General features: G+C 50.5%; 2 protein-coding genes across 2 annotated transcripts; both read left to right on the forward strand.

Moving 5' to 3' along the window:
• Positions 1-1,116: 1,116 nt before the first annotated feature.
• LOC123080831 (serpin-Z2A-like) lies at positions 1,117-2,187 on the forward strand. Its single transcript, XM_044503782.1, has 2 exons — positions 1,117-1,194; positions 1,281-2,187. The coding sequence occupies exons 1-2, from the start codon at positions 1,117-1,119 to the stop codon at positions 2,094-2,096; spliced, it is 894 nt and encodes a 297-aa protein (XP_044359717.1). The 3' UTR covers positions 2,097-2,187.
• An 8,734-nt stretch (positions 2,188-10,921) lies between these two features.
• Positions 10,922-12,527, forward strand: LOC123080829 (serpin-Z2A-like). Its single transcript, XM_044503780.1, has 2 exons — positions 10,922-11,368; positions 11,599-12,527. The coding sequence occupies exons 1-2, from the start codon at positions 10,940-10,942 to the stop codon at positions 12,397-12,399; spliced, it is 1,230 nt and encodes a 409-aa protein (XP_044359715.1). The 5' UTR covers positions 10,922-10,939; the 3' UTR covers positions 12,400-12,527.
• Positions 12,528-17,701: the final 5,174 nt, after the last annotated feature.

The following is a 17,701-nucleotide window of genomic DNA, read 5'->3' on the forward strand; positions in this document are numbered from 1 at the left end:
TCGATTATTGCCTGATGTTGATAAGATCGGGTCCAACGGAGAGATCCTATTCCTATCCCATGGTTTGACAATCACAATCGGACGGCCAAAGGATCTTTTTTTTTTGAATGAAAGGGGTTGCTCCCCCTGCCCCAACTTTATAAATTGAAGCAGAAAAAGCAGTCACAACCAGATCCAATATGCGCCTAAACAGAGAATAAAGCAACACACTAGGAGACTACGCTACCTAGCGCTCAAGAGCAGAAGTTCTCTCCCACAGAACAGGAAACGAAAACTAGGTATTACTGATTACATAACCAGATCAGAAGGAGAGGGAACAAAGAAGATTTTCTTGAATCGCGCGCCTTTCATGCTCCCCTCCCACATCTCACTTCCAGGCTATCTGCATCAGTTCTCCACGCCATTTGTCCAACAGAAGGATACACCTTTGCAGCAGGGTTGCTTGAGCATCGTCGCAGAGAATCTTCCATTGGTGCAAATAACAGCTTAGTCTTGCAAGAATGCAGTTCACGTTTCTCCATTTCTGCCCCTGAAAACAGAAACCGTTTCTTAGTCTCCACAAGCTCCATAAGGAAGCAGCAATAACCATGTTAAGCACAGGCCAAAGGATATTTTGATTAGGGTTTATTTACCATCATATAATACTTACCATATTAGCTATGCACCGTCCTTATATATGTACCTCTGCATCCATCAGCCGTCCTTAATTTACGCCAACACTTGAACATCGTCCCTCAATCGCATCGGCTGTCAAGCTAGGACGCCATGGGAGACCAGGAGGCGGAGAGGCCAAGCAAGAAGGCGCGCGGGTCGTCGTCGCCACCGGCCATGAGCTCCGACGGCCTGACGGCGTTCGCGCTCCGCGTGGCCAAGAAGCTCGCTGAGGGAGACGGCGCCAGGGACAGCAACATCGCCTTCTCGCCGCTGTCCCTCTACACCACGCTCGGCCTGGTGGCCGCCGGAGCCCGCGGCAGAACCCTGGATCAGCTTCTAGCCCTGCTCGGCGCCGCGTCATCCGACGAGCTCGCTGGGTTCGTGAGCTGCCTCGCCGCCGACCCGTCCGGCTCCGGTGGGCCGGTCATCACCTACGCCTATGGCGTGTTTCACCAGAAACACATGGAGCTCACGCCTGACTTCCTCCACACCGCCGCCGAGTCCTATAATGCTGAGATACGCGCCGTCGACTTCGCCGAGGTCAGCACAACAAGCACTTAATATTTTCGTTCTTATCCGCCGTCGATCACCGGTTGACATAAACTTGTGCTTGCTTGTGCTTGCAGGGTGATAGGAAGAAGATCAGGAAAGAGATCAACAAGTGGGCGGCGGCGGCGACGAACAATCTCATCTCGGAGATCCTGCCGGAGAGGTCATTGTCCCAACTTTCAAGGTTCGTGCTCACCAACGCCATCTACTTCAAGGGTGTCTGGGAGACCCGCTTCCCCCAAAAGCTCACCGAGAACAGCCAGTTCTACCGCCTCGGCGACGCCGACCCAGTCCACGTCCCCTTCATGACCCTGCCGGGAGAATGCAAGCTCTTCGCCTCACAGGGCAAAGGCTTCAAGTTGCTCAAACTCCCGTACAAGGCCGGTGATTCCTCCACCTCCCCTGCCGCTATGTCGTCGCGGTACTCCATGTGCGTCTTCCTCCCGGACGACAACGACGGGCTGCACGCCATGGTCACCGCTCTGGCGGAGGTGGGCGGCTCTCTGCTCGACCACGTGCCCAAGCACCGTAGCAGCGTGAGGAAGCTAATGCTGCCCAAGTTCAAGATGTCATTCTTCTGCCGCCTCGCCAAAGTCCTACAGGGCCTCGGACTCCGGGATGCATTCAGTGAGAGTGCGGATCTCTCCGGCCTCGCGACGAAGATCGACTGCGACGTGCGCCTGGACGAGGTGTTCCACAAGGCCGTCCTCGAGGTGAACGAGGAAGGCACCGTGGCTGCAGCCTGCACGGCCGTCACTGGACGCGTGAAGCAGTGTGCGAGGAGGCCGATGGAGTTCGTCGCCGACCACCCGTTCGCGTTTTATATCGTCGAGGAGGTATCCGGGGCCGTGGTCTTTGCCGGTCATGTCCTTGACCCTTCCAGCCCACAGTAGTAATAAGGAGTAGTAATGTCATTCGAGCTCCTAGTTGATTTAGTATTATGTCTCATACAACAATAATAGATAATACTAGGAAATAGACTAAACAAATCGACTATATGTCAGACAATAGTTAAAGTTAGGTATCGACAGACATCCATCTCTGCATTTTGGTAAGCTCAACGATGATGCATCCTTTTTTTTTATCATGACCTGATGGATGCATCAATGGATGCACTACAAGAAAATCACGCGAATGTTAAGACGAGTACAGGAATACGGGTACTTTACATTTACATAAGCCGAGTATGGAATGGAAAAGGCACAACAACGTCCAAATGCGTCGAAAAAATTATTCTTGGTTTACATACAAAACTCGGCATGTAGGAAAAAGGCACGCGGTTTACAGCTACGCTCGACAACGGTCTTGCCACATGGCAATCACGGAGACGATGGACGACTCCGTGACGTTGCCGGCTTGCTTACACGTGGCCTTTTTTCCAAATCTATTTTTAGTGTAAAAATTGTTTTTTAATGTGGTGCATTGCAATTCTATTTACTTATTATTACTTTTTATTTATTTTCTGTTTTTGTCACCATTTTGTCTGGGCTAATTTTCATCGCTCTTTTTGATGCCCCGATTATATCTCTCTAACTAATTACCATCATTTGGCCACTTCAAAGTTGTGGGGTATTGCCTTGTACTCTTCGCACCCTGTAGTGTATCCATATTAAGATCACAAGGAAAAGGATAGGTTGTTCTGAACCTTAACGCGATTTGAATAATCTCTTGTTCGGCAAGCTCGGAAATGTCCACCCCTTGCTTTTTTCTTCTTCTGAAGGGGTGATTCCATCTGCACTATCCTATTTCTCTGTGTTAAAAGTTGTTGCACGACCATTAGAAAATCCCTATGACCTACGGGACTATCCGGCAAGAAGGTTCAAGTTTTCTCTAAAAGATGATGCTGAAAATTGGTATAATCGATTGTCTCAAGAAAGTATAACCAGCTGGTTGATGCGTGGCAGTTCAAAGATTACTAAACTTCGAAGAAACCTCACCTTGTTCGTTCAAGAAGATGGTGAAAGTTTACATGGAGCCTGGGGAAGATATTCTAAATTCTTGAATTGAATATGTGCCCTAACTATGGTTATGCTGAACATGTTATATAGCATATGTTTTCTCATGGAATTAATAATGAATCAAACTCTATTCTTGATCTGAGTGCAGGAGGACGATTCATGTCTTCGACTCTTGAAGAAGGAAGAGAACTTATAGAGAAGATAATGAATGGTAAAGAGCAGTGGAAATGTTGAGGAGCCAACGAACCCCACTGAAAAAATAGGCCTACATCTTCGCCGCCTACTGGGACATCGTCGTTGCCTGACATGCCGCAGGAACTGGTTGGTTGGTATGATGCCAGTAGTTACTGACTGACGGATACAGTGAACTAAACTTGGTGAAGCTACATAGTGAGTGATGTATACAACATACTTCCTCCGTTCCTAAATTGAGTATTTGTCTTTTTAGAGATTTCAAATGAACCACCACATACGGATGTATATAGACATATTTTGGAGTGTAGATTCACTCATTTTGCCCGTATGTAGTCACTTGTTGAAATCTTTAGAAAGACAAATATTTAGGAACGGAGGGAGTATATACTATGGGTGGTAAACTGGTAATCTGGTTGTTAGATGATGTATAACACGGTGCATGTATAAACCGTATAGGCGTATGTGTGCGTGCGTGTATCTGTTGTATCTCGGTTTAGGTTGTTGTGATTCAGTCCTTACTTGGAGGCCAATCCAAACCCTAACCAACTACTGTATCTTGCCTCTATATCAACACGCATCGCGTCCCTGCTAACGCAAGCGCTTCCAGCCTCATTTCACATGGTATACAGAGCCTAGTTCTTCCAATACATCTAGGTTATGTCTTCCTCCTCCTTCCCCCTCGCCATGGCCACGCCCTCTCTCGCCTCCCTCGGCCACACCATCACAGAGAAGCTTACCCGTGAAAACTTCCTGGTGTGGAAGGCGCAAGTTCTTCCGCACTTCAAGGCTGCGGCGATGATGGGTTTCCTTGACGGCTCGATCAAGGAACCCACTGCTGTCATCGTCACTGAGAAGGAGGTCGCTGGGAAGAAGGAGACCACCTCTGCGCCGAACCCAGAGCATGCGATCTGGGTCACTCATGATCAACATGTGCTCACTTTTTTGCTTGCCTCTCTGTCCCGCGAGGTTCTGCTGTAGGTCTCCAACCACACCACGGCTGCGGGCGTCTGGCAAGCCCTTGTCCAGAGCTTTTCTGCGCAGTCCAGGGCGCGACAGATCCAGCTCCGATCGGCGATCGGAAACACTCGCAAGGGCAACCTCTCTGTTGCTTCTTACTTCACCAAGATGAAGGGGCTAGTGGACGAGCTCGCTGCTGCAGGGAAGCCCCTCGATGAAGATCATGTCGTGTCACACATCTTGGAGGGTCTCATGCACGAGCCCGACTACAACGGGTTCGTCTGTGCCATCTCCACGCGCGCTGTCACCGATCAACCGATCGACCTCAGTGAATTGTTTTCGCTTCTGCTTTCTGCGGAAGCCCGGATTGCTGCACAACATGCCGCCTACACTGCCCAGCACTCCGTCAACCTCTTTACGAAAGGTGGTCGTGGTGGCTACGGCGGCGGACGTGGCGGTTAGGGTGGTGGACGCGGCGGCTACAATGCCAATAACAACTCGGTCAACTACTCCGACAACTCGGGCAACGGTGGCGGCGGTGGTGCGCCGCGCCAACAGGACGGTGATCACGGTGACCGCGAACGCTGCCAGATCTGCAAGGAGGACGACCACGGTGCGTGGCGCTGCAGAAAGCGGTACGACAAAGGCTACAACAACAACGTTCGCAATCCCGCAGGCGGCGATGGTGGCGGCGGACGCGGTGGCAGCGACGACGGTGGCAATCACCGTTCGGCCAACTCTGCTCACACCTACGGCGTGGATACCAACTAGTATCTTGATACCGGCGCCACTGATCATGTTACTGGTGAATTGGAGAAACTAGCTGTTCACGATCGTTACACTGGCAACGACCAAATCCACACGGCTAGCGGTCAAGGTATGGATATTGCACATATCGGTCATTCAGTTTTATCGACTCCCTCTGGTTCCTTGAACTTAAACAATATTCTTGATGCTCCTAGTGCCGACCAAAGTCTCCTTTCTGCCTATCATCTTATGAGAGATAATGATGTGTCTATTGAACTTCACCCTGAATTCTTTCTTGTTAAGGATCAGGCTACCCGAAGAACAATCCTTCAAAACAGGAGCAGATGGGGCTTGTTCCCCGTGAACGGACGGCAGAGTGCTCCTCAACGTCAAGTGCTTGGTGCTATCAAACCATCCACATCTCGGTGGCACAAACGTCTAGGGCATCCTGCTCTTCCGGTAGTTCAGAAGATCCTTCAAGACTTCAATCTTCCCATGTCAAATAAGCAAGATCATCTCTTAGTGTGTGATGCATGTCAGATGGCCAAGAGTCACCAATTACCCTATCCACTAGCGAGTCCACAGCTCCTTTAGAGCTTATTTTTTCAGACGTTTGGGGTCCTGGACCCGTTTCTGTAGGAAGACAGAAATATTATGTCATCTTTATTGATGATTTTAGCAAGGTTAGTTGGATATATTTGCTCAAAAATAAATCTGATGTCTTTAAGAAATTTCGTCTTTTTCAAGCCCATGTTGAACGTCTATTTGATCGTAAGATCGTTGCTATGCAAACCGATTGGGGTGGTGAATACCAACGGCTGAGCTCCTTTTTCGAACGCATTGGCATCACGCATCACGTTTCATGCCCCCATGCTCATCAACAGAATTGTTCCGCTGAGCAGAAACATAGACATATTGTGGAAGTTGGTCTTTCTCTACTTGCTCATGTTTTATGCCGCTCAAATTTTGGGACGAAGCGTTCCTCACTGCGGTCTATCTTATCAATCGTATTCCTAGTAGAGTCATCAAGAACCAAACTCCACTAGAACGACTTTTTGGCACTAAACCCAACTATTCTTTCCTCGCATTTTTGGTTGTGCCGTCTGGCCGATTTGCGTCCTTTCAACAAGCATAAACTTGAGTTTCGGTCCAAGCAATGTGCTTTCTTGGGGTACAGTACCCTTCACAAAGGCTACAAGTTTCTCGATATTTCATCTGGACATGTCTATGTTTCTCGCGATGTCATCTTTGACGAGCAAGTTTTTCCCTTCGCTAGTCTCCACTCCGATGCCGGTGCTCAACTTCGCAAAGAACTCCTTCTTTTGCCTTCCCATCTCTTACCACTCCTAGCTTTGTTCAAGGGGGAGCAGATTCTGCTGCTGACCATATGTCCATGTCTAATGCCAATAACCCAGCTGAAAGTGTGCATGAAACAGGGCAGCCAAATAATGAAGACTTTGGTGAAAATTCGCATGATTTTATGCAGCCAACAGGGAGCTCCACATCAGCCACAGAAGATCCGCAGGCGACCTCAGGATCAACGGCTGCAGCGGCCGCAAGCGAATCCGCCACGGGATCTGCGTCGACAGGCGCGGCAGGCGAATCCCCGCTGGGATCCATGCCGTCAGGCGGGCGGCCAGGCGGGCGCATGCACTGGCGCGCTGTCTCCTGGTGGGCTGGCTGGGCGAGGCCCACGTGGCGTCAGCGAGGCGGGGCGCGCAGACTCCGGTGTGGTGCGATCCCCCTCAACCTCTGCGCCCACTCTGGAACTGCCAAGTGGCAGTTCAGCATCAGCTGCCGCATCAGATCCCTTGGCTCTCTACAGGAGTTGGATTCGGGATCCTCTGCGGCCGAATCTGACTCTGTTGTGTCTTGTACACAAAACCGCCTCCAAATCCAGCAAGTTCGACCAGCTCCGCCTCCTCCCGTCCGCTCGCACACCAGGTCACAGAGTGGTATTGCGAAACCCAAGGTTTATAAAGATGGTTGTGTTCGTTGGGGTTCTTTTTGTGCCACAGGTGAACCGAAGAACCTGCAGGACGCCCTTGGTGATCCCAAGTGGAAACAGACGATGGATGAGGAATTTTCAGCTCTATTAGAGAACAAAACATGGTGTTTGGTTCCACCAGTGAGGGGCAGAAATGTGATTGACTGCAAATGGGTGTACAAGGTAAAGCGGAAATCTGATGGGTGTATAAGGCACGTCTTGTGGCCAAAGGTTTCAAGCAAAGGCATGGAATTGATTATGAGGATACCTTTAGTCCTGTGGTAAAAGCTGCTACTATCAGATTAATTCTTTCAGTTGCAATATCTAGAAATTGGTGCATGCGACAACTAGATGTAAAGAACGTGTTCTTACACGGTGTTCTGGAAGAAGAGGTTTTTATGAGGCAGCCTCCTGGGTATGAAAGTTCAGTTTTACCACGACATGTCTGCAAGGTTGATAAAACAATCTATGGTTTGAAACAAGCACCCAGAGCTTGGTATTATCGTCTGTACTCCAAGTTACAGTCTCTTGCTTTTGCTGCTTCCAAGGGAGACACCTCGTTATTCTTTTATCATCGGCATGGAGTAACCATTTTTATGCTTATTTATGTTCATGATATTATTGTCACCAGTTCCTCCTCTAGAGCAGTTGAAGCTCTCCTTAAGGATCTGCGCATGGACTTTGCGCTCAAGGATTTGGGCAGTCTTCACTTCTTTCTTGGAATTGAGGTAAAGAATGTGGCTAGTGGAATTATTTTGTCTCAATAAAACTATGTGCAAGATATCCTTGAGGGAGTGGGCATGAAAGGTTGCAAACCTTCTCCAACTCCTTTGTCCACTTCAGAGAAATTGTCTCTTCATGATGGAGAGGTGCTTGGAGCCGAGGACTCCACCAGGTACAGGAGTGTTGTAGGTTCTTTGCAGTATTTGACTTTAACCAGACCAGATATCTGTTTTTCAGTCAACAAAGTTTGTCAGTACCTTCATGCACCTACTAGTACTCATTGGATAGCTGCAAAAAGAATTCTTCGGTATCTTCAGGCAACCAAGAGTCATGGCCTCAAACATACTAAGTCAGACTCTACACTTGTTAGTGCTTTTTCAGATGCAGACTGGGCAGGTTGTCCTGATGATCGGAGGTCCACTGAAGGCTTTGCGGTATTCTTTGGCAGTAATTTGATCTCTTGGAGTGCATGTAAGCAAGCTACTGTGTCTAGATCAATCACAGAAGCTGAATACAAGGCCTTAGCAAATGCTACTGCTGAGATTATTTGGGTCCAGAATTTGTTAACAGAGTTGGGTATTCGTCACTCATCTGCAGCCTCTCTTTGGTGTGATAACGTTGGTGCTACCTATCTATCTGCCAATCCTATTTTCCATGCTAGGACGAAGCACATTGAGATTGATTATCACTTCGTTCGTGAAAGAGTGGCTAACAAGCTTTTGAACATTCGGTTTATTCCTACTGGTGATCAAGTGGCGGATGGCTTTACTAAACCACTATCATTGCGGCAGCTGGAGGTCTTTAGACGCAATCTCAACTTAGATAGTTGTGATTGAGGGGGACTGTTAGATGATGTATAACACGGTACATGTATAAACCGTATAGGCATATGTATGCGTGCGTGTATTTGTTGTATCTCGGTTTAGATTGCTGTGATACGGTCCTTACTTGGAGGCCAATCCAAACCCTAACCAACTACTGTATCTTGCTTCTATATCAACACGCATCGCGCCCCTGCTAACGCAAGCGCTTCCAGCCTCGTTTCACACTGGTTCCGGTATGTACATACGCACGAACCGTCGGGTCATACTGTAGTGCTGGGTTCAGTTTTTGGGGGTCGTGATTCACATGCCATTTGCTTGTGTTGAATGCTAGGTCAGGGGATAGATAAGAGACCCTGTTTGACAGTATGCGTGTTTCGTGAATGACTTGTAACCATCCAAGCTCATGTCATGCTGCAGCATTTATGATCTTATTAGGGATCCTAAATTGATTAGGGATTTCATGTTATCCACATGCCAATTTAATGTCGAATGTTAGGTCAGTAGATATATAGATCTGTTCGATAGTATAATGTCTCCAAACATTGCATGTATTTTAATCTGCTATTTCATGTATAGTGTCAAGATCATGCTCGCTCACTCATCAATTAGAATGAATTGCAAAAAAACATCACATTTCAAGTTCATATCCGAATTTGCTACAACGTTCCTTGGGCGCCCCAAAAATCTACCAGTTTCCTTGCTAATTTTCTCAATAAACACTGATGACCGATTAAGGGTGATTTAATACAATTCCTGACATCCTGGGCCCGCGGTCAGGTCCACATGACACTATTTGTGTTGACTGCTTGCGTCGACAGTTAAACCAGAGATGGCGCCGTGTTGCTCCCAGTCGGGCAACTCCTCCCAACTCGGACCTCGCCGTCGCACGCCCAACAGCTCAGGTTTCCCACACATGGTGTCGTCCGTTCCGGCCGGCCGAGATGTCCGCCACCGTGAGCACCGCGGGCACGCGTGTATGGATGAAAATGGCCACGCGGAGCTGGGCAGAGAAGAGGCCGAAGGAAAGATGACAGATAGTCAGAGGAGAGCCATGAGCCCTCGGCGCGGTGAGGCGGCCTGCCATGGCCGTGAGCACACATGACCTCAAGGCGGCTCATGACGTCACGAGGGAGGCTGGGAAGGAGCAGGAGGAGTTGAAGAGGTTGGGGGGGGGGGGCAACGCTCTCCGGAGGCCGGCGAAAGGAGGGTTCGTGGCGGCGCGACGCCGTCGAGCACGCATGCGGCGGTCTCCCTAGTGGTTGTGCGATCCGGTCAGGGTTAGGGTTAAGATGTTGGTGGGCTGCACGCTTAGTGGGCTGGCTGGAAAACTGAGTGGCTGGCGGATGGGCCCTCCCTCAAAACTAACAGTCAACAAACATAGTTGACAATTTAATGCCATGTCAGCGTTTACAGCGGGTCATGGCTGTTAGAAATTGAATCGGTCATGAGTGTTTATTGAGAAAATTAGCAAAGAAAATGGTAGATTTTTGGGGCCCCTAAGAAATGTGGTAGCAAATTTGGATATGTACTTGAAATGTGGTTGTTTTTTGCAATTCACTCCACCAATTACATAAGGACTCGGTTGCTAACCTGGAATTCAGAGGGGAGTCTAGCTAGGGTTTATACTGCAAAGGGGAATGTAGCGGCCAACTACGCAGTGGCAGCTAGGGTTTACAACCCGATTACCTTCGATGCCGAGGAGGGATCCAAGGCTTTATATAGAGCTATTACATTACTGAAAGGTAAAAAGAGAAGGGAAGATGACAGCGACTTGATTAAAAGGCGCCAGCAGGGTATTTGAATGCCGGCTATTGGATAGAGATCAGAGGTGGAGCCTGACATATAGTTGCATCTAATTAAACAGTTAATTCAGAGTGGAGCCTGACATATACGTAGTTGCATCTGCAGTTGGCTAGTTGTACTCCGTCAGACGCGTTGGGTCCCAAAGCCTGAACCCTCATCCGCTGATATCAAAGTCTGAACCCAGCACTATGCCATGCTGATATCGAATGTTTTAGGTCAGGACATACATAGAAACCATCCAAGGGCTACCCAAGCCTGAACACTTTTTTTTTTCTGATTCTGAAACCCTGAGTCTGAACCTGATCTGGTTGGCCTCAACTCGGATGGTGATTATTGACTGATCATATTGATAAGATCAGATCCAACGGAGAGATCATATCCCATTGTTTGACAATCAAATCCGACGGCCAAAACATCTTTTTAGTTAGGGTTTTAGCATCCACATACTTACCATATTAGATATGCACCGTTCTTATATATAGTCCCGTAGTCATCCGCCGTCTTATATTGCTAATTCACGCCAACGCTTGTAAACATCGTCAATGGCAGACCAGGAGGAAGCGAGGCCAACCAAGAAGGCACGCGGGTCCTCGCCGCCACCTGCCATGGGCTCCGGTAGCCTGACGGCGTTTGCGCTCCGCCTGGCTAAGAAGCTCGCTGAGGGCGACGACACCATGAACAGCAACATCGCCTTCTCGCCGCTGTCCCTCTACACCACGCTTGGTCTGGTGGCCGCCGGAGCCCGCGGCAGAACCCTGGATGAGCTCCTAGCCCTGCTCGGTGCCGCATCGGCTGACGAGGTCGCCAGATTCGTACGCGGCCTCGCCGCTGACCCGTCCGGGTCCGGTGGGCCGATCATCACCTACGCCTATGGTGTGTTTCACCAGAAACACAAGGAGCTCACGCCGGACTTTCTCCACACCGCCACCGAGTCCTACAGCGCCGAAATACGCGCAGTGGACTTCGCTAAGGTAGCAATTGACTCAACTATTACATCCGTCCCAAAATTCTTGTTTTAGAATTTAGATTTGTCTAGACACGATACAGATGTATCTAATACTAAAACGCGACTAGATATATTCGTATCCGTATCTAAAAAATCTAAGACAATTTTTTTTAGGACGGAGGGAGTATTTTGATCGCCGTTTCACATTGGCAATGGTACAGGTCCTTCATTGACTGTTACAACGTGCATGTGTAGGATGAGGTCAGGGAGGAGACCAGGAAGGAGATCAACCTGTGGGCGGCGGCAGCGACGAACAATCTCATCTTGGAGATCTTGCCCGAGGGTTCATTGACCGACCTCTCGAGGTTCGTGCTCACCAACGCCATCTACTTCAAGGGTGCGTGGGAGACCCGCTTTCCCAAGAAGCTCACCGAAGACCGCGAGTTCTACCGCCTTGACGGCGCTGATCCCGTGGAAGTCCCCTTCATGACCCTGCCAGGAGAATGCCAGCTCTTCGTCTCATACAACGAAGGCTTCAAGGTGCTGAAGCTCCCGTACAAGGCTGGTGACGATGCCATGTCGCGGTACTCCATGTGCGTCTTCCTCCCGGACGAGGAAGAGGGGTTGCATGACATGGTCCGCTCTCTGGAGGAGGTGGGCGGCTCCCTGCTCGACCACGTGCCGATGTACCATAGCAGCGTGAGGGAGATTCTGCTGCCCATGTTCAAGCTGTCATTCTTCTGCGGTCTCTCCAAAGTCCTTCGTGGCCTAGGAGTCCAGGAGGCATTCAGCAAGGAGGCCGACCTGTCCGGTATCATGGAGAAGAGCGTCTGCGACGTGCGCTTGGACGAGGTGTTCCACAAGGCCGTCGTCGAAGTGAACGAGGAAGGCACCGTGGCAGCTGCGTGCACTGCCGTCGTTGGCCGCAAGAAGCAATGTGCAAGGAGATCGTTGGAGTTCATCGCCGACCACCCGTTCGCGTTTTATATCGTGGAGGAGGTGTCAGGGGCCGTGGTCTTTGCCGGTCATGTACTCGACCCTTCTAGCTCACAGTAATAATAAGCAGTAGTAATTTTATTCGAGCTCCTATAGTTAAGTACTATTCTGCCTCAAACAACAATAGATAATCGCCAATAAACTAAACAATTCGACTATATATTTTATGTTGGGAATTCACGCTTTTATTTGGCCCCTTTGTTTGTTTTTCTGTCATTATTAAAATATCGATGATCATCCATCTCTGCATTTTGGCAAGCTCAACGTTGATACATCCTCCCATCATGACATGATGGATGCATCCATAAATAAGTGTGGTGCTGAGAGATATCAGGGTTTTATTGCCGCAAGTAACATGATGATAGACTGGTGATGCAATAAGTGTGGTCATTGGTGCTCTCACTGTACGTTCTGTAGTGAATTGATTGTTACCTGTTTGGGTTGATGCAGCACACCCCGATGAGAGCACTGTTTCCACCCCGAAGAGAGAAACTTCATTGATCACTGTGACATAACGGAACGGCTGCGGCGTCACTTTTTCACTTTTCACCAGATCAATGTTTCAATCTTCCTGCGGAGAGACTTAAGGATTCCCTACAATTTAACCCATGTACTTTCAAGAGTACAGTACAGCTTCTGCAAACACCACGTCGATTTTCTTCATGGTTAATCTCAACTCTTTGCTCTTAACATAGGCGAAGGCTCTGTTTTGAAGGGTACAACACTGAGAAATCCATGATTGTGTGTTGGACCATTTGCCAGTCCCATCAGGTTCCTCTACCAACTTGAGCTCAGCGTTGGACCATTTGCCAGTCCCATCTGGTTCCTCTACTAACTTCTTGAGCTCAGCATTGGACCACTTGTCAGTCCCATTTGGTCCCTCTTCTAAGTTCTTGAGTTCGGCCTCAGGCATCTCTGTCGTGAACTGAGGAGGGACCACGTGCATAGTAGTTGCGTTCGATTGATAGTCCTCTAACTTCCCCCCTCTTCTTCCTCAACCTCGATGCAGTGAAAACTATCTCCACGACTATGATGGCCCATCATTTAGAGTTGGGAAGTCAATTTAGCATGCCCCCCCTCTACCTTACACAGGAAGCGCAATGGTGGTGGTGGTGGTGTGTGTGGGTGGGTGGGGGGTCGTAAACAATCTAGAAGTTGCCAAGGCAACTTCATCGGAAACATTTCGAATTAGTTGTAGCCTCTATCACCGACGCCTTGCCTGCCCCTTATTTTGCTGGTGTTTCGGCTAGAAATGCTTTTGGGACCCTCTGTATGGCTTGTGGTAGTCCCGCGAGGCGTTGGATCAGGTATGCCTTACATGCATGCTCGCAACGAGCAGCTGGAATCGGTGGGATTGGAGTTGTTGCAGCCAAGGAACACGCCCAGCACACAACAGCTTCCTGCCCAGACCAAGATCTCCCTACTCCTGCGTCATTGACCTTGCTGCAGAAGTCTGCGCCTCACCGTGCTCCGACTGTTGTGGTTCCACTTTGTCCAGCTAGAGAGCGCAACAAGAAGCTCTCCTCGGCCCCCCTTGGTGCTATACCAGTGGGGCCAGGGGTTGCTACATCATCGGACTCGCCTCCGCCTACTCCTGCGGCATTGACGACGGGTCTTTCTACCACGACCGAGAGGACGACTACTCCCATCCGGCGCAGTGGTCGTCACATCTCATCCGCTGGATGAGAACTCTCTCTCCAAGGCAATGCGTGGAGCGTAACCTTGAGTCACCGATAGTGCATGGAGGTACCCCGCAGCCAATCCGCCGTTGTTAATTTACGCCAACTCTTGAGCACCGTCAATCGCATCGGACCACATGGCAGACCAAGAGCCGGAGAGGCCAAGCAAGTGTTTGGTAATCTTGTCTAGGTTTGCGTTGTAGCAGTACGTGTCCTGGGTGTAGAGTCCTCGTAGTAGTCAGATTCGGCAGAGTTAGTACTCCCTCCGTCCCAAAATTCTTATCTTAAATTTGTCTAAATACAGATGTATCAAGTCACGTTTTAGTATTAGATACATCCGTATTTAGACAAATCTAAGACAAGAATTTTAGTACGGAGGGAGTACTAGTCAAATTAGTATTGCTAGGATGTGGTAACCGTGTTAGCTGTCTACGTATAGGAAGGGAAATTATTCTTTTCAGCCGGCTGATTACACGCTCGTGTAAACCGCCCTCTCCGCATGACACGCGTCCCGCTGAGCCCACCAACTGCCCAGCCTTATCCCCTCATCTCCAGAAGCGTCACGAGATCCACTGATTTTTCAACCAAACTCGATCTCTTCTGTTCTTCTCCGCGCCTCTCTCTCCGCTCTCTCCACCATGGCCATGGACACGCTCTAAGGGCCGCTGCCCTGCTGCCTCATCAGCTCTAAGTGCTGCTGCCTCACAAGCTCCACGCGACCAAGCTCCACATGCGTTACAGCGCTCGTCGGTGACACCGTTTCTACGATGCGGTGGCCGTCGATGGCTGCGGCGCGGCAACATGATGTCTCCCAAGCTCCATGCGAACGGTGCTGCATTGCAGCGTTCATCGATGAAGCTGGCTCTATGACGCGGTGGTCCTCGGTGGCCGCCAGCGCTGCGACACGGTGGTCCGCGGTGGCCGCTGGCGACGCATACCTCATCGGTGCTTCCAGCGGCGTGATGCAGCACTCGCGCCGCTGCAAGGGGCACCGGGTGTTGTGATGCAGCGCTCGTTGATGATGTCGGTGCTGCTATGCAGCGGTGCTGGAGCTACGACGGGCCGCCGGTGCTACGATGGAGCACCGCCGCGTCGGTGTCATGGCTGTAATGAAGCATCGCCGGAGCTTCAACGGGCTACCCGCGCTGCGTTGGAGCACTGCCACGCCGCTGTCGCGGTTGCAATGGAGCATGGCAGGAGCCGCAACAGGCCGCCGGTGCTGCGTTGGAGCACAACGTGCCGGTGTCGCAGATGCAATGAAGTATTGCCGGAGCTACAATTGGCCTCCAGTTCTGCGATGGAGCACCGACGGCCTCGCCGGTGTTGGCGCTGCAGAGCATGGCAGCGGTGCTATGATGAAGCTCGACGGTGGCAGCAAAAAGTGTTGCGGGGAGCTACATCTTTTTTGTTCCTCTACGTGGTGTTCTTTTTCTTCCTTTTGCTAATGTGCATGCCGGGGTAGTTGCCTGAGACCAAGATAACTGGCGTGATACAACGCCTGATCCAACGCCCCACGAGGCGGGTGATTTTTTGCCCCGCGTCAGTCGGATGACGCCTAGCAGTGGCCTATAGGGAAAGGACTTTGCGAGTCGGTTGGTAGTTGAATATAAACCCTGCGTGAAGATTGAACCGGTGGAGTTGAGAAAAGGAGAAAATAAAAAGAGAAGAACGAGTGGGCGAGTTCCAACAGCAAGAAGGCGCGCAGGTCGTCGCTGCCAGTCAGGGTGGACACGGTCCGGGTCGGTCCGGGCCTTGACCGAGCCGCCAGTTGGACCGGCCGCCGGCGGACCGAGCCGGACCGGACCGATCAGCCTCACGGTCCTGTTTCCAGGGACCGGACCGGCGGCGATGAAGCCCGAGCCGGACCGATAGGACCGAGAGGACCGGCCATGGAGAGGTCGCGGTGACCACGACGTCGGCAACGACGGCAAGAGACAGATGTGGTGACCATGGCGGGGGCGTCAGGATGTGGATGTGGTGGTCGTGAGCTTCTGCATGGCGACCATGGACGCCGGAAGGCACGGGAGCGAGCCGTCGCGGCCACGAACAGCACACCGGCGGCAGCAGCAACACGCGCGTCGAGGTCCTCCACTGTGTGGCCGGCGAAGTGCTGGTGCACTAGCAGCAACGCACGCGCGCGCTGGGGTCCTCCGGGAGAATGCCACGGGCTATGTGTCCGGTGCCAGATCTTGTTAGCATATGCAAATAAGGTAGCACGTGCATGAGCACACAAATTTGTGTGTGCTAGTCCTCCGTGATTAGTGGATCAGACCTAACGTGGAGCTGAGTCCTAGTCGTGGGCGTAGTCGACGCAGAAGCCGGATCATTAATGAAAAACGTTTTACGCTGAATGAAAGGAAAGGGAAACGGCCGTACCAGACCGATCCCGTCTTTCTCGTTCTTTCTGTTTCTCCTACGCTTAATGAATGGAAAGGGAAACGGCAGAGAAACTGCATCCTTTTACGCTAACATTACGCTGCTGAAAGTACTGAAGATTCTGAAAATACTGACGAAACTAAAAATACTGAAGATTCTGACGAAACTGAACCGTGATTGCACGTTTAGATTTGGTAAGCCTCTTAAGTAGAAATAGGAGTTTCCTTGTGTTTTCTGTTCGATTGAATAAAAGGAAACAACAGTGTGGAATAAAGGGCAACGGCAGCGTGGAGTTAGTCGTGGGACGGTGCCGTGATTATCGGATCTAATTCCGTTTTCTCTTGTACTTTCTCTTTTCTGTTGGACTGAATAATAGGAAAGAAACTTCAGCGCACGACCAGTGTCTTCTACCTCTTGCCCCTATCTCTTCAATTGACTGAGGCCCTGTTTGGTTCATAAGTCCTAGGACTTTTTTTAGTCCCAACTTATAAGTCTCAAGTCCCTAAAAAGTTCCTACCTGTTTGATTCCTGGGACTTAACATGGACTAAAAGACCATATTACTACTATAAGTCCCTATAAGTCCCTCCCTGAGAGTCTTATTTCATAAGTCCCAAATGCCCACTTTAAGTCCCTATAAGTCCCTCCTGTTTGGTTTAGATGGGACTTATAGGGACTTTTTTAAGTCTCTAAACCAATAAGTCACTGAAAACAAACACCCTCTGAATTACACTTGGGCAGCGATCTGCGCCGGCGCACCGGCCCAACAGTTGGGCCGGTCGAGGCCCAGCCGTCCGATGCGGTTTGCATGGACCGTTAGATCTGCGCGCATGCACGGACTGAAGCAACCGTTGCAGCAAAAAAGAACAGTTTTGTTGCGACCGTGTACGAACAGCCACAGCAAGGAAAACAGGGGAGCTGGATTCCCCCCGCGACTGCCCGTCCCCGATCCGCGGCGGCGGCGGCTAGATCCGCCTGTTATTCGTTCCCCGCGGCCGAATCACGTCGACGAGGGGCTCCCCCACTTATCAAGCCGCCTTGGGATTGCTTCAATCATGTCTTACATACGTCATGACCTCCTTGCCGACATGGATTTGGGCTCGAGCTCCGTTACGGCCGGTCGAGGTTGCAGCTCGCCGCGAGCCCGTAGCAGCTCGCCGGCGACCGGTTGCAGCATCCGCCCCTGCCCCCCGTGCTGGATCTCGCCGCCGGAATTCACAGAAACCCGTGCTGGGTCGCAGCTCGGCCGTGATGGATGTAGCAAAACATTATGCCGGTTGTGGCAAAAAACGATGCTAGTTGTAGCAAA

Source organism: Triticum aestivum, chromosome 3D, assembly GCF_018294505.1.
Source record: "Triticum aestivum cultivar Chinese Spring chromosome 3D, IWGSC CS RefSeq v2.1, whole genome shotgun sequence".
NCBI lineage: Eukaryota > Viridiplantae > Streptophyta > Magnoliopsida > Poales > Poaceae > Triticum > Triticum aestivum.

Coding starts and splice junctions, on each gene's coding strand:
- LOC123080831 (XM_044503782.1), top strand. CDS start 1,117: ATGGAGCTCACGCCTGACTTCCTCCACACCGCCGCCGAGTCCTATAAT. Junction 1,195..1,280: donor GCGCCGTCGACTTCGCCGAG/GTCAGCACAACA, acceptor TTGTGCTTGCAG/GGTGATAGGAAGAAGATCAG.
- LOC123080829 (XM_044503780.1), top strand. CDS start 10,940: ATGGCAGACCAGGAGGAAGCGAGGCCAACCAAGAAGGCACGCGGGTCC. Junction 11,369..11,598: donor GCGCAGTGGACTTCGCTAAG/GTAGCAATTGAC, acceptor GTGCATGTGTAG/GATGAGGTCAGGGAGGAGAC.